The following is a 17,012-nucleotide window of genomic DNA, read 5'->3' on the forward strand; positions in this document are numbered from 1 at the left end:
TTAGATACTGTCAAAATCACAATCATTGTTATGGTCTAGATTCATGCTTTTTCTAAGGTTTGTGTCTTTCTCAAGACCTCATTATTTATGTTACATGTATTATTTCAAATAGCAGAAACCTTATTAGATTATATCAGATAATTGTATCACAGCCCTCCTAGATTATAAGCCTGAGTAGGATGAAGCCAGGCATGAGTTTGTTTAAATGAAGAATAAGCAAGAAAGGAATGTAGCCCAAGCCAGCATTTCTGGAGTGTCGGACGCACATCATTGTTTGCATGGTTTTAGTGCATACATGGATAAACGTATGTTTTTACTGCTTAAGTTTATTTTAACATTATTAGAAAAGAATACATTTGGCACATTCATCATGTATTATAGAGGTTATCTTCAGACAATTTTACAAGTTAAAAAGTGAGTCAATTAAAAGAAAAATATTAAGTGAATAATAGGTCAGGTTTGAGAGTCTGGCTAGGCTGTGAATCTGGGGCTGGATGACCGAAGGCAGGAACACATTCTTGGGCAGATTGGCCTAGACTAATGGCCTTAACCTCATTCGATCTCACTAAGTCTCAGATTCCAGAGAGGAAAAACGTACCTCAAATTGATAATTTATTGCAATCCTGAATGTCAAATTCTCAGCACAGCATCCTTCTTTTAGGAAAAAGAATACCTTAGATTTTTAGGAAGTTATCTTTATAGACAATCCATTTGGAGAATACTGAACACAACTTTGTGGAGTCTGCTATGGGCAGAACACGTAATTTCACTCCTTTGATGTCATTTTTTCCTGCATGACCTTACATGTGAGAGTGGTAGGGCTTTGCCAAGAAGAGTGGGAGGATCCAAAGATGGGCAAGTTTGCTTCAGAATTATCTGCCTCACTCCTTCAGCCTCAGCAGAGAAGTAGTAACCATCTCCATGGTAACCACACAGACCAGAGCACAGGCACCTGACTAGCAGGAAGTGGAAGGACCCAGGAGGCAGGCAGAACACCAGCTAGAAGAAGGAAGCTGTGTAGAAAAGAAAAGGGAAGCTTCCTTAATGCCCAGAACTACAGAAATAATGAGGATAATAATTCTTATTCATGGAGCCCCTGGGTCTGTCCAAAGTGCTTTATGCATGTAGGCACATATTATATTGTTGAATGCTCACCGTAAAATTATAGTACCTATAAGGGAGGTACTGTTATCTGTTCCACTTTACAGATGAAAACATTGAGGTTAAAGGGACAGATGGTTTGCCAAAGGGCTGCTACACAGGATTGGAAAAGGGCTTAGAAACCTACCATTACAACTCCCTTTCTTAGGGCACAGGAATAGCAGTTCCTGGCACACTAGGTCCCAACCTTCTTGCTCTGCCAGGAATCACTGGGAAATGTGGAAACCTGGCATTTTGACAAGCATTCCTTGTCCGAGCTCCTGGTTCTCGGCCCTGGCTGCATTAGATTCATCTGGGAAATCTTAAAGAGATACCAGTGCCTGGACCCAGCCTAGCTATAGCAGCATCTCAGTTAGGGGTTGGGGCAGGTATTGCCAGATTTTCAAATATTCTCCAAGTGATTCTCATAGCCTTGAAAAAGAACCACACCTGCACCTAAATTGGTAAAAGATGTCTAAAATAAACAACCCAATTATGCAACCCTTAGTTACTTGATGCAGCAAGTTGGGAAGAGAGCTAGAATATGTTAAGGGCCTACGATGCACCAGGTCCTGAAAGGAGGTCTGGTCTCTCAGTATGCTCTCACTTGGAACCCCTGACAACCCCCGAGGGACCGGTGAGAGGCCTGAAGGGTGGGGATGGGGCAACTGCCCTCTTCCCTCTCATTTGTCCACATCTGGGACGTGGATGTGCTGGGAGCTTGAACTGCAAAGATAGGCCGATCAGACTGGGGACAGGTGTCTGCCTCTTCTGGATGTGTGGTCTTGAGCATGTTAGTTTCTCCAAGGCTCAGTCTGTTCTCCTATAAGATGGAAATGATGCTTATACATTGAGCATTCTCAGTGGGACTATATATCACCAAAGGGGTGACATGGGTTCTTGGGGCAGAGGAAAAATTGTATTGTGTGTGTGTGTAGAGTACACATATGCATGCAACAAATAAACAGATGTACAGTATCCCTGGGACACTGACATTTCATGAGAGTGGTGGCAATTAGGCAAAGATAACTAAAAACTCTCCTGGGTAGGGGGAGATAATTAAAAAAAAGTTGGGAACTGTTGCTGTAGATTAGAATTGCTGTGAGATTGAAAGGGGAAGCTGGATGCACAGTCCTTGGCACAGAGTCTGGCACTGAGATGCTGCTCAATAAATGGTAGAAGTTGTTACTGTTATTTGTCAAAACTTCGTTCGGCAAGCACACACTGATCCCAGCTATGCATAGGGGCTATGTGAAGCTTTACTGGGATTATGAAGAAAGTGCCTATGACTTTACCAATGAGCTGAGTCAAAGCTAAGCCCAGGAGGTGAAGAGCTTTCATGAATGGATGTATATAGAGCCTGGGGAACTAAGGGGAGACATGGTTGAGTCCCGCATTTCCTCCTACGTGTCCTCACTGTGGGGCTCAACCAAAACAGAAGTGACTGGGGGCCTTGCCTGCAGTATCTCCTTCTTCCAGTGTGGAAGAGGTACCCCCAGTCCACCACTTATTAGAGCATCATTTTGCCAATAGAGATTAATTGGGTTAAGTGGAATTGTTTTTGGTGGCCTCCTGTATGGAAGAGCTTTCTGATTGTTGCTGGAGATGTAATAAAAGAGTAAGATCCAATTTCTGCTCTTGGTTCTGATGGGGAAAACAGATACATAAAGTAGACATTGAAGGCTCTATGTGCAGGAAACACTGAGAACACAAAGAGGATATTTAGAGAAGTGGCCCAAGCTGGCTCTCGAAGAATATTGAGTTAAGAGGGTGAAGAAACTGAGAAGTACCTTCGCTACAAGAGGGAGCAGTATGATTGATCGTTGGGGTGGGAGAGTGTAGTGGCTGTAGGAAGGTGCGGGAGCGGGTAATATGTGAGGCACAGAGTGAAGATGGAGGCCAGTGGGGAGGCCAATGAACAGCTTGAACTTGGAGGACCCTGAGTGTTAAGCATTATTTTGCCATGGGGAGCCATAGTTGTGTAAGATTCAGGAGGAGGCAAGTCAGTTCTGTAGTTGTGATGGAAGGGTACAAATTTCCTTCAAGAAATAGTCCTTATGTGGCCTTCCAGACCCCCATTTCCTGGACCCAGCTAATCTCCACTCATTTCCTTGGTTTCTCCCATCCCTTTCTGGGCCCACCTCGCTGACTTATTTGCAGTTCCCTGAATACCACAGGGCATTTGCTCATATTACATTTCCATCCGCCTATAACAAGTCTCCTATGAAGATCTCTCTCCTCCATTAGATTTCAGGCCAGAGACTATGTTCAGTGTTATAACCCCAACATCTAGCATTACATAGGCTCAGTAAATATTTGGAAGGGAAGGAAGGAAAGAGAAAAGGAAAGAAGGAAAGAAGGAAGGAAAGAAGAACTTAGCCGTGAAACTAGAACTGCCACAGAATCTTTCTTTTCTGGGAAGATAATTCTTAAGGTGGTAATAACTATATTAGTCTTCATATGCCTTCCCTCACCTCCATCCATCCCCAGCTGAGACTGTCTTCCTTGATCCTGCCCAGGTACCAGGGCCAGAACCAGCATCCTGGCAATATAGGCAACAAGCTCGAGTGGGCCCTGTCCTCTGAGCCATGGGTCTTCAGTGGATGAATGCTAATTGATGGTGACAGTGAAGGCATCCTCCATATCTCTCTTTCTTAGTTCACTTCCAAAACCTGAACCCGGCCATGCCCAGTCACTCCTCGCTACCAAGATGCTCAGAGGAAGCCAAAACTGTAGTCATTATAGAGAAGCCAGGACTGGGCAGCCAGGAAGGGCGCTGGAGTCCTAACACAGAGGGACCCTGAGGGGCACCAGCACAATGCAAAATGCTTCTGGGTTGGGTGAAGACTTGGGAGCAGGACTGAGCTGGGGACTCATGTCTTTATATTCAGGTTCTGATGGGATTTCAGGAGGGAGTATTCCATGCAGGGCTTTCTCTTCACTGAGAGCAAATAGTGGTGAAAGGCAGACCGACCAGGTTCAGATCTTGGTTTTATGATTCACAAACTGTGTTGGGCACCTCCTTCTCCCTCTCAGAGCCTCAGTTACTACATAGACTGCAGAGGAAGGGGATCAAAATTGTTCTAAAGATTAAATAAGATCATATATGTAAAATGCTTTGCACTGAGCCTCATGTGTAGAAAGTGTTCAATTCACATTAGCCATTGTAATTAACAGCTAATATGGTCTCATCACCATAAGAATTATCTTCCCAGAATAGAAAGACCAGCTTAATTCACCAGATAGTTTTATGGCTCTAACTGTGTACTTGGACTCAGGTAGATGTTGTCACTAAAAGACACACAAGAAGGTTCCTAGTAGTAGTATTTTAAGAATCCCAAACTAGAAATAGCCCATATGCCCATCAACAATAGAAGAGATGAATGCACTCAGTGTAGACACCGGATGGAGCGCTGCATAGTCAGTAGGATAAACTGTTACACTTGCAGCCACTTGGATGGATCTCAGAGACACAGTGTTGTGTGAAAGAAGCCAGACGCACAAGAGCAGCGGCGGTGTGATTCCATTTGCATCAGGACAGTGTAGCCTCTGAGGAGGGAGGGTAGGGATTTGACTCAGGAGTTAGAGGAGGAGGGGGACTGACAACATTTGGTGTCTAGGGTTAGGCGCTGGGTACACGGATGGCTACTTGGTGAAATTTCATCGAGTTGAATGTGCATTCTGATCTGTGCACTCTTCTGCGTCTATGCTATGCTTCAATGAAAGGTTTAGTAAACAGCAAATAAGCCTGTTCCGCCGAGAGCTATGAAAACAAAAGTGGGGGCAGGGAAAGTAAGTAATCCAATTCTGTACTTCCCCCCAGGATCCCCAGAGTTTACAGAGGAAGGCAGATGGGCAGACACAGGCACAGACAACTAGTGGTGGTGCCTGTAGTGACAGAATCGGGCACCGGGGACAGACGCACTGCAGAGGGGAGGGTGATGGATCAGCTGTCACTAGCTGCCACTCACAGTAACAGCCCCGAGCTCCAAGCAGTTCCTCCAGGATGTCCGCTTCCTGCACATGACTTAGCCGTGCAGTTGTGGGAATTGCACTTGCATCTATCCAGCCACTGCCCTAATCCGGGCCAGGCATCACTGATGTAATGCCAAACTAACAGTTCTCTTGGCCTGTCTTCTTGGCTTCCTCTAAACCACTCTCTAGAACCCAGAGCTGCTAAATTAGAATCTTTGGATTGGGTACCTAGCACTTTTAAAAAATCTCCCACGTGATTCTGCGGCATCCCAGCTCTTGGGAAGCACTGCACTACACTGGAACCAGAGCCCACACCTGACCTAGACCTTCTCCACGCTAAAGATAGTCCAAGGCTACAGGGCTGCACCTCCCCTTAGTGGCATTTCCCACTTCATCTCCAGACGACACTTTCAGCTTCATTTCCAGCCTCTTCTGCCTCTCCACCATCCCTGCACCACTGCAAAGGTGCCTCTGGTCTGAGTGCATGTTAGTTCTCTTTCTCTGAGTCTGTTTTTTGATTTCAGCACCCCTCCAAATCACACATGCCTTTGAGTAACCTAGAATGCCTCCACTCTCTTACAGACCTTCTAATTTCCAGCTCATCTTCAAGACCCCACTGGAATATTGAAGCTGTCCCTCAAGGCTCCTGAGCTCTCTGGTTCCACCACAGCACCTCACACACAGGGGAAGAGATCACGTCCCTAAATGTCACTCTGCTGTATCTGACTGTACGCTCCACCAACTACACCCAAGGGCAGAGAAGACATTCTGTTTGTGCATCATCAGTGCTCAGCAGCTGCCTGGGACATGAGGGTGATTAAGGACAAGTCTTGACTGAGGGGAGCCCTTCAGCACAGACAAAGCCACGGGGCTGCAAGAGGGCTCTGGGGGATAGGGGCAACAGTCATGGACCTGGGCTGCAGAGTGGTAATCCACAGCTAAAGGCCGGAGGTATCTCCAGGATTAAGCTGCCCAACGTGCTCACATTCTGTGTTGTTCGTTTGTTTTGTTTTCACCAGTGATCTTCAGTGACTGTAAGGGAAATGACAAACTGCACTACGAGGTCTCAAGCCCATACTTCAAGGTGAACAACGATGGCAGCCTAGTCGCCCTGAGAAACATAACTGCGGTGGGCAAGACTCTGTTCGTCCATGCACGGACTCCCCATGCGGAAGACATGGCAGAACTCGTGATCGTCGGGGGGAAGGACATCCAGGGCTCCTTGCAGGTAACTAGCTGCTTGGAATGAGTTGGGTCCAAGGAGGAATGCTGGGGTTTGTGTCTTACATGGAAAATGAGTCTTTGGCTTATTATTGGCCAAGATTCTTTTGTTGTAAATGATGGAAACCTAACTCAAAACAGTGTGGCAGGGAGATTTGTTGGGCCATATGACAGATATTTCAGGGATAGCTCTGCCTTCCAGCTGACTGTGAACCAGTGCCCAGATGATGGCATCAGCTTTGATCTTTATCCATCTGTGGTTCCATGTTCCTTCTCTTGGCTTCACTCTTAGACAGTCACAACCCTCCCCGCTTCCCAGTGTGGGGATCTCAGCAGCTCCACTTCTTTCTCCCAGTCTGAAGTCATCTGAGAGAGCATCTCTTCATGATGCTGCCAACTGAAGCTTGAAATCAAATCTCACCGGCTCTCCTTAGATCATGCGCCCATCCCTGCACCAGTTACTGTGTCCATTGGGTCCTGATGCTGTGGTTGGCTAAGTCTGGGTCACATGCCTTCTCCTGAAGCCGGGTGGACTCAGCCCCACCTAAGACATGTGGACTGAGAATGAAAAGGGGTAGTTACTCAAAATAAATTAGGATGCTGTCATCTAAGGAAGAGAAATGGGTGCTGGGCAGGCAAGAACCTCAGTCACCCCCTAGGGTTGTAAACAAGGCAGCCACGGCACGTGGTGCTGCACCTTCGCCATGACTGGTGCCCGTTCCTTTCCACGTGCACACGTACACAGCTCTCTGCACCAGCACACACGTGACTTTAGCTAGCGGTGCCACAAACTGCCCTTCCGGCATCCTGATTGGGTCAGCCAGAGGCTTTTTGCTACAATGGGCTTACCTCCTCCTCCTCCTTCACCAGGGGCTCAGAGACTCTGTGGCTTCTCAATCATAGACCGGGAAGACACACAGCAAGACCCTGGCATGTTGAGAACAGTAATAGCGGTGCATCCGCAGCTCGGTGCGGCTGGCCTTTCCTCCTGCCTGCCGCTGGGCTGCTCTTGCCCAATTTCTCACAGCCTGTGATTCCCCACTGCCTTGTTCCACCTGCCTTACTCCCTGCAACCCTGCTTTATCTGTTCATTTTGTTCAGTGGCGGAGTAAACACCAGTTCCACAACTGGGGAGCAGAGAGTACAAACGGCAACAGGAGTGTTGCTTTCCTGCCAATGCTGTCATTAACTTCTTTATCTACAGATGAGAAGGGCTGCATAGTCTGCAGTGCCAAATAAGTGGCACGTGTGCTGCCCCCTCCATCACCATGCACATGGCACATAATCACCTCTGGCTTGACCTGGGTGTCTTTCCCTGAGTATCATCTGGAAGCTACTATCCATTGACCATTTAGAGATGTTTCTAAGGCCAGAATATATTTGCCATCCCTGGACTGGACAAACTGCATAATTCCCTTTCATATCTGTCAGTCTGTGAGTCTAGGGTGGGTAGCAAGCTGAAAATGAATCCACAGTGTGCCACTGATGTTTTCAAAGAAAACAGGATCTTGGTGAATACATACCAGTGTGGAAACCCATTGGTGCCACAGAAGTGAGCTTATTTCTTACTTAGCCATGGTCATTTTCACAGCATCTCACTAACTTGTGATATAAACAAATTCTAAATAGCAAAAGCAACAAAACTGCCGAGAAGGTGCAGCACAAAGTGCTTCTTGGGAACAAGTAAATGGTACAGAGATTTGTGTAAGGGGCTTTGCATGTGGGATGGAGAGTGTTTAGGTGAACATTGTTCATTGTTATTGGTGACTCAGCTTTAAATCTGGAAAAGACAATGTCATAGTATTTAGCTCAAAGCAGAGCAGAAGGGCTTCTGGGCACTTCTCAGGACAGACTTCACCTTGATGGGCTAGGAGACCTGGGGTCATTACCAAGCGATTCAGCCTTGAAGAGCTGGACTCTCCAGTCTCAGAAAGGTACCCTTGCGGAGGCAAAGCTCCTTGGAGCTCCGGTCATTTCTCATTTGTCGCTGTCAGAACACATCGTCAGCATAACTTGGCTGTGACTGTTTGCTTCTCATAAAGCATGGAGGATGCCGCTGGGCCGTCAGTTTGCCAGACTCCATCAGAACAGGGCATTCATCTCCCGCCTCCAGTAATCTTATGAGGTTTGAAATTAGGCCTTGTGATGTGTCCATAATAAAAAAGTCCAAAAAAAAAAAAAAAAGAAAAGGAAAAGAAAAATGACAAAGAAAATAATAGGAAAACAAAACAGCCAAAGAATCCCTCTAAGGAAAGCACAGTCCTTAATAGATATCCAGTTGGTATTTTTGAGGCCCTACTGTGTGTGGTGAGGTGGGCCAGCTGCTGGAGAAGGAAAGTAATGAGTGCACGAGTCAGCTCAGCTTCTGGCTGGGGAGAGAAAATGAATGTGTGTACTGATTAAGTACCAGCTACGGAGGCGATGGTGATGGCTGCTCGGTGCCTTTAAGGAGGGGAGAGGGCAGAGGGGATGGGCTGGTAATGACAGTGTTTGCGTGGCACTCACTGTGTGCCAGGCGCTGCTCTCATGGGCCGCAAATGCTGACTTGTCCTATTTCCCACCACCTATGAGGCACATGCTATTGTCCCCATTGCACAGATGGGGAAAACTGAGGCACAAAGAGGTGAGTGAGAACCTGTATTATTTAATGAGATTCTCGTAAGTGTGTGCATCTCAGGATATGCTTTAACGTGCATTATTCTAACCCTCACAACCTCCCTGTGAGACTGCTGACGGTATCCCCTTCCTATAGGTGTGAGAATTGGCTGAGATCCCCTAGCTTGGAATTGGCAGAAAACAAGTTGAGGTTTTAGCCTCTCTGTCCAAACTCCCATTCTCGTTCCTGCCACTTTGTTCACCAGAAAACTGTGCCACTTGGGTGGCTACCTAGTGGTCCAAAGATGAGGGCATGCATTAGACCAATACAGTAGCAATGGAGGAAAACAACAAATGGAAGGTGTGGTCTGAAGGAAGAAAGAGCCAAGATTCAGCTTCCTTATGATTCCAAATTGTCTAGCCTTGGGAGGATGGAGCTGGATTGGACCAATCAGGGAGGGGATGGGTGGGAACGGTGAACAGTCCAGCCGGGATGTGTTGAGTTGGTGGCTCCTGGGGACATCCTGAGAGGGCTGTCCAGGAGACAGCAGGGAACATGGGCTGGATCCCAGGGTAAACATCTGGGGGAAGAGCAGCAGAGTGGTAGGTAGGGCTTTAGCTTTGGTGTCAAACTTAAATGAGTTCAAATTTCTGTTCCACCACTTATGATTATGTGACCTTGGGCAAGTCACTAAACTCCCTGAACCTCAACATCCTCATCTATGAAGCAGGGATAAGAATAGTGCCTGCCTCCCAGAATCATTCCATTGGGCACAGCACCAGATAGTGTCCTATCTGTGGTATTATTTTGGAATCTCTCAAGAAAGGATGACAGACCATGGGCTAAGTGACCTCACTAAGGCCAGGGCACAGAAACCAGAGATTAGGGGCAGGAAGAGAAAGTGAAGCCAAAGCCAGAAAGAGAAGGTATTTCCAGAAGGGCCCTGAGGCACTCAGTGCAACCAAAACAAGAGAGATGTCACAGTGGCTGGTTTTACATCACTGTGCTTGGGAAGGAAGGATTCTCTAAGGTAAATGTAACCCCAGTGAAGCCCAGTTCAGCTGCTATAACTGGAGTCCAGTAATTCTTTAACAAAAGCATGTACCTCTCTTATTTTACCTGCTACCTGTGACCCTATTTCATGGGAAAGCCTGTAGCCCAAATCTGTGATGTCTGATTGTTAATGGTTTAATTTTAGACTCTCAAGCTATTGCTACATTTTTAATGAACTGCCCAGACACTAGTACCTACCTGGGCTGTGTAAGATCATCTTAGATCTGAGTGGTTGGAGGAGCAGTTTAATCCCTTGTCTTTTGACAGTCAGTGAGGAGTTGTTCAGGAGGGGGCCAAGGTTAACCATGGCATGTTCTAGCCCGTGGAACGTGATGAGGAATCGACTCACAGAATTATGTCTGGATGGAACCGTGCCTTTTCCCCACCAAAGCGGCTGACGGCGATGAACATGAAGACAGCAGTGTTTGCTCTTATTTACTTATTGAGTGAGTGAGTGAGCGAGTGAGTTATTCATTTATTTTACCTTGAATATATGGGTCCAAAGGTTTACATGGAAAATCTCTGTGCTTCATTCTGTATGCATCTTGGATAGATACCTTCACCTGCTGTGTAAATGGGACTCATCAACCTCATTTACAAATTTGAAGCCTGGAAATTATTTATCCGTTTGTTTGTTTGTTTGTTTGTTTATGATTTAAGAATTTGTAGCTTCCATAATTGTAGAATTCTGACATCAATTAAGAACTCGATAAAGTCAGGCTGGGAAGTAAGTACATCATGGAGGTTGTGGGAATTTATTTTCAGTTGCAGTTTGAGGGCTAAAGACTTGACTGGCTTTGGCAGCAGCATCTTGAAATGTGGAAACTCACGCTCTAAGCAACTGTAGGATTTACATACCTGTGACCCGGGCAGTGGGTCTCATGGGCAAAGCAGGAGACACACACGTAAAGGAAGGGAGAGTTGTGGGGGCCCACAGACTAGAGGCCTGAGTCAGGCTTCCCTGCCCGCTGCCTGGGGTTATTTCATCAACGCAAATCTGATCACATCAGTCCTCTGCTTCCTCATCAGCCTATCTGGCCCCGGGGATAAATTTTGAAGTCTTTATATATGCCTGAAAAGGTCTTTTACAGTCTAGCCTGGTCTCTACAGCTTTCCTCCAAGTCTGATTGCTTTTCATTTTTAGGTGTCTTGACCTGCTGAAATGTCGCTTCCTCCAAGGGCCTTCCCTGGTCCCTGTTCCAAAAGAAGGTCTCACCTGCTAGTCTTCACTCCTAGCACCCCTTCTCTTCCTCCCTGGCCTTCTTCTTAATTTGTAATTAAGTGTTTACTTCCTTGTTTAGGTGTTTGAAGTCTGGCTCCCTGATGAGACTGTAAGCTCCCTGAAGGCAGGAACATAGTCTGTTTCCTTTCTGTTTCCCTCCTTCCCTCTCTCTCTTCCTCCCTCCTTCTATTCCTTCCTCCCTCCTTTCTTTCCTTCCTCCCTTCTTTCTTTCCTTCCTCCCCTCTGGTGTGTTCACGGCTCCATCCTCAGCACCCAACACAGTGTTCGCATATGGTTGGTTTTCAGTAAGTGTCTTTTGAATCAACACAGGAGTGGCCTGAGTTACTGCTTTCACACCACTCCCTGAACTGAACTCTGCCCCCACCCCTAGTACCAAACCACGTGTGGTTTCTTGACCTGGCCGAGCTCTCCCTCCCATTCATGCCGGCTGCTCCCCGGTCTGGATCATGGCCTTGGCTGCCCCATGTCTAGCACCAATCAACAGGGATAACTCCTTTGAAATTTCTGGACCTGCTGAGATTTCTCTTCTTCGCGGACACCTCTCTGACCATCCCCTGGCTGATTAAGTGATTTTTCCTCCAAGTTCCTCATGGAGACCTGCCTGACTCCCCCATCACAGCACTGAACTTTGAACTTTGTCTTATTTATCTGTGTTTGTCTTCATCTCACTTCTGAGCTCCTCAACGCAGGGCCCTGGCTTCCATGCAGGGAGGCTGAGAACACTGCCCTGGAGGTGGATGCCTTGGCCCAATTCCCGGTGTCACACTTGCAACCTCTGCTCCTGCTCCCTCAGCTATAAAATGGGCTCATAATAGTATCAAGTCCATAGAGATGTTGTGAGGATTAAATGAGTAAATGTATGCAACGTATTTAGAACAGTGCTGAGCACCACGTGCGTGCTGTGGCAATGCCAGTCATTCCTCATCATTGTATCGTCAGAGTCAGGCTGTCATAAATGGTCATTGAATGAACCACGCAAATCCAGACAGCCCAATCCATCCCCCCTTCCCAGCATGACCAAATTCTGTCACTTAGACAACCTGGGAGAGTTCAAGATGATAAGTGAACTTGAATCTTTAACACTCCCTTTCCTCAGGTGCCCACTTTACAAGAAATGCTGACTAAACTTCCTGGAGAGGATTCTTTATTTCTATGGGTCCACTTAACAAACATGAGAAGACTTGGCAGTATTTAAAAGTTAATTTACACTTCTTAACTGGAAATCAGTGCTTGGTGTTCTCAGTAGAGGGAAACTGGTCTCATAATCAAGTTGCTTAACTTAAATGCAAAAAAAAAAAAAACCCTCCCCCCACTTTTTTGTCATTTAAAAAATTCCTGAGGAAAAAAAAAAACAGAGAAAGATATGACAGAAACTGAAAAGGCTAAATTTCAGGCTTGTTTACCTTGGTTGATCATCATCATTGTAAACATGTAATTTTAAAGACATAATTTTGGCTCCTAATCCAGTTTCAAGAATCAGGATAGAAATAGTTCCAAAAAACAAACTAAAGGGAGCAATCGGAGGAAGGAGCAACTTGGGAGAAACACTTGTTTTTATTTTTAGTGTTTACAATAAAAATATAAAATTTATCATCAACTGCTCAGAAGCCAATATTAATATTATGGTTAATTATGTATTTTGACCCCTGGGGGATTATACCTTTTATACCCACTGCTACTCAGAATCTCAAGGTTCCATTTGTTAAGTACCTCTTGGAATGGTGGATCTAGGAAGCTCAAACACAGTGGCCGAGTGTCCCTCTGTTACTGTACATGTATGTGCTCTGGGACATTTAGCTGAGTTATGGATGATATTAAGGGGAACCTGGAATGACCCGACATTGGGATCTAACCACACATTTAATATTTATCAGTCATGTGACACTGGAAAGTCCCCTAACTCCTTTGAGTTTCAGTTTTCTCATCTGTACAGTGGTAATGACACCCTGGCCTTGTTGAAGTGTCATAAAGGGGTACATGAAATTAAAAATATGTATCGTGCCCAACACAGTACTGACAGAGGATTCTCTGTCATGGATTGTTTATTTTTCACTGAAGCACCCAATGAGTTGCTGTCACCTCTGTGTATTTTTTCCCCATCTTTCCTAATCTCACACATTCTAGACAGAAGTATTTTTGTTACTGATATAAAGTCCAATTTGCATCTTCCTTGAGCCAACCATTTGGATCCTCTGTTTGGGCCATTGTACCATCTAACCTCCAAGGCAACCATCACACTGCACCCATGTGACTTGACTTCCTTTGTTTAAGGCATGCCTGAGAATGAGAGCAACCAACTTATGGTAAAGGTAATAGCTTTGCCTCAAGATCTTATCACATCCCCTGGGAAGGGCTTGGAGTCTGTCAGTGCTATTGATTTTGCTCTCATGAAATATGTTTTACAGTCATCGCAGTGGAGAACCAATCTGTGCATTTACTGTGGCCATAAAGAAATAAAGAGTTAAAGCTGTAGATACTTAATATGCTCCAATTTAACAAGCGCGATAACTTCAAAAACCTGCAAAGTACCACTCTTCATGGCTAATGCCTCCCTAGTTACTATTAAGGAAAATTAGTATCCATTTAACTGTCACCAAAATTGGGTAAAATATACAGCTGGAAAATTATTGTACAGATCGAAGAATTGGGCCTAGAAAGGGTATTAGGCTGTTACATTTTGACACATGACTAAATTGTTATGTTTGATTCTTAGCTCCAGGATACTATTCAAATACAGATAAAAGACATTCTTCAATTCATTAGTTTAAATAGATAACAGACTGCTTTGTGGATCAGAATGTAAGAAAATTATATATTCTGAAGATTAATTTTAATTGAAATGCTTGGGAAAAATAACTGATCCTGCAGAAAATCTAGATAACTAAAAGCAGCTTCTTTTTGTCTTGTGGAAAGTCGAAATTTCATATTGTACAGTAGTATGGTCCAATAAACAAGTAATGTGAGCCACATATGTAATTTTAAGTTTCCTTAAAGTTACATTAGAGAAAGAAACAGGTGAAATTTTAATAATATGTATTATTTTAGTATTTTATTATATATTATTTATGTATTTAACATATATTTAACCATATATATATATATATATATACCCCAATGTATATGTTGTATATTTTGTATATATACACATACCTAATATATACATATTAGGTTAAATTTCATACATATAGGTATTTTCTATCTATATAGATGCATCTCTGTATACAGATACTCTTCATATCTATGTAGATTTCTATATATGTATATATATTATATATATGGCTATCTATATAGATATATAGTATCTGATAATATGAAATGTGTCTGTGTATATATACATACATATATATATATATATATATATATATATATATATAATTTTTTTAATTGGAGTACCATCAGTTAGTGTGTCAGTTTCTGGTGTACAGCACAATGTCCCAGTCATGCATTATCCAACATATATAAAACCCAATACATATTATGATCATTTCTCTAAGATATTATGTCAGCAGATAATCACTAAATGTTACTAAATTTTTTCATTCGTTTTATACTAAATGTTTGAAATTCAGTATGTACTTTACACTGACAGCACATCTCAGTGTAGACTGGCTAGATTTTATGTGCTTAATAGCCACAAGTGGCAGTTGGCTACCAGTTAGACGGGCTGCCATTGGAACTGTGCTGGCATATTTGTACATTTTGAAAGAGAAATGGGAAGCGTGATTCACTGCATGCCTACCACACGTGAGGACACTTCCTTAGAAACTCTCACACATACGTCTGTTTCTCTGATCCTCATAGCTACCCTGTGCCATTGGTGTTTCTGGTTTCTACTTTGCTGATGCAGAAGTAGCCCAGGCTCAGAGAGGCTGAGAAATGTCGCCAGTGTCATCATCCTTCAGCAAGTGGGAACTGGGCCTGGGCATTCTGATTTTATGCAGTTACTGCTATTTTAGTAATATTTTTACGACAGAGCTAGTGCTTTTCTATTCTACTGTAAAGACTATGAAATGACATAGGAAAATTAAAACATGGCTAGAAAATAGAAAATGAATGCCGAGCTGAGCAAAAACTCCTAAAGAAATTTCAGGTAGTTTCACAGGTCCTGTGTTGTCACGACACTTTTAAAACCTTTTCTTCTGATTAGAATCTTTAAAGAAAGAACCTCTTGAGAACAGCACAAAGTTTCTAAATATGTGTCCCCTAGGCCCTAAGTTCCTTTATTTCAGACCTATCTCATTCATCTTCATAGTCCTAGAGTCTAGGGAAAATGCCTGACATTTATATTTTTTTAATTATAATTTAAAATTTTATTTTCATATGCATTTTGTGGATTTGATCCTCACAACAATGTGTTGAAGCAGATGGTGGTGTTCCTGTTTTATGAGTCAGGAAACTGAGACACAAAGAAGTCAAGACGTTGGTTTTCAGGTCAAAAAGCTGGTCAAGTGGTACCTAAGCATTCCAATTCACAGCAGTTCCCTAGATCCGGTGTTCTATATGGCATCATCAGAAAGAAATGTTCACCTAGTATCTTTGATAGGATAAGATAGTGGGACAGAATGTGTATTTTTCTAGGCTCTCTGGTATACTTCTAACCTTATATCTTTTATTATTACCAGAAATTGAATATTAGTGAATCCTAAGCATAAATATTGGGGTGGTAACCTCTTTTTTAAACTCCCCTCTAATCTGGCACATGGAGATACAAGTCACCACAGGCTTTGCCAGTTGGCGTGGATTCTCTTATTAGAGATGAAATGACATAGGAAAATTTCAAACTAATCAGAAATTTTAAAAATCATATAAAACTGAGTGAGAATCCTGAGAAAATTTTTGTTGTCATGACACTTTTTAAAAACTTTCCTCATGAGTGAAATTGAATGGTCTCCACCCAGACTTTTAAGGAAGAAGCCTGAGCATCTGGAGAAAATAAAGCAAAGAAGAACATTAAGGCCACAGCCAACCATCCTCTAATCCGCCCACGTTCGATGGATGCACGTTGGTTTCTGTGGGCTGGGCTTGCTTTGTGATAAATTTCAGGGTGGCAACTCCTCTTGGGCCATATTTTGATGCTGTCTGACCCTCAACTCAATTGCTTGTTCAGACAAAGCCAAGTCTCGTCTCAAGGTCTCACACAGACAGGAAGCACTTACAAGCTGTGGCCAGGGTCCAGTCTCATCAGAGCTTATTTTGTCTTTTTCTGCTCCTGTTAACAAAAGTAGAAACTCTCAGGTCCATACCCCGTAGGGGTGCTTTGGGGAAAAAACAATAATAATCAAATAATAATAACAAGAGTGCCTAAATCCTACTGGGGTCCACAACAGGGGCTGATATTTTTATTTGCTAAACTGTTTCTTTCTTACTACGGCAAAAAGTAGCAGTAATCAAAAGCAAATATTGTGTGTATGTGGTCATCAAAATATGATTTTTTAATGAAAAATAGACTTTATTAATCCTTGGTCTTCTTTATCATACAAAGAAAGATAAGTTATCCAAACAGTCCTTGAAATAATTTCACATATACCATTTCAGAATTTGACCTATCAGTAGACTGACACATAAGCAGAGAAATTTCAAACACTGACAAAGATGGCATCTTAATGCTCTTGGCAATTCCCGATCCCCAAAGACTGGTGGACACAGCCAATTGGAGAGGACTTGAAGTGGAGAAAGAGCTTCCCTAGGACAGAGGAACAGAAGTACTCAAGGGCTACTTAGGGCCAATAGGACTCAAAAAATGTGAAACTGCCTTCAAAGCAATCTTTCCAAAATACCCTCCTT

At 43.8% G+C, this 17,012-nt stretch overlaps 1 protein-coding gene across 3 annotated transcripts in view; it reads left to right on the forward strand.

The window, feature by feature from the left end:
- The window catches only part of CDH13 (cadherin 13), a 1,012,485-nt gene that overhangs the window by 416,293 nt on the left and 579,180 nt on the right, over positions 1-17,012 (forward strand). For all 3 annotated transcript variants that reach the window (XM_072967811.1, XM_072967812.1, XM_006207526.4), the window contains exon 3: positions 6,135-6,343. In XM_072967811.1, the coding sequence (XP_072823912.1) occupies positions 6,135-6,343 (209 nt within the window). The remainder of the gene's footprint in view (positions 1-6,134; positions 6,344-17,012) is intronic.

The sequence above is a fragment of the Vicugna pacos genome, chromosome 9 (assembly GCF_048564905.1).
Source record: "Vicugna pacos chromosome 9, VicPac4, whole genome shotgun sequence".
NCBI lineage: Eukaryota > Metazoa > Chordata > Mammalia > Artiodactyla > Camelidae > Vicugna > Vicugna pacos.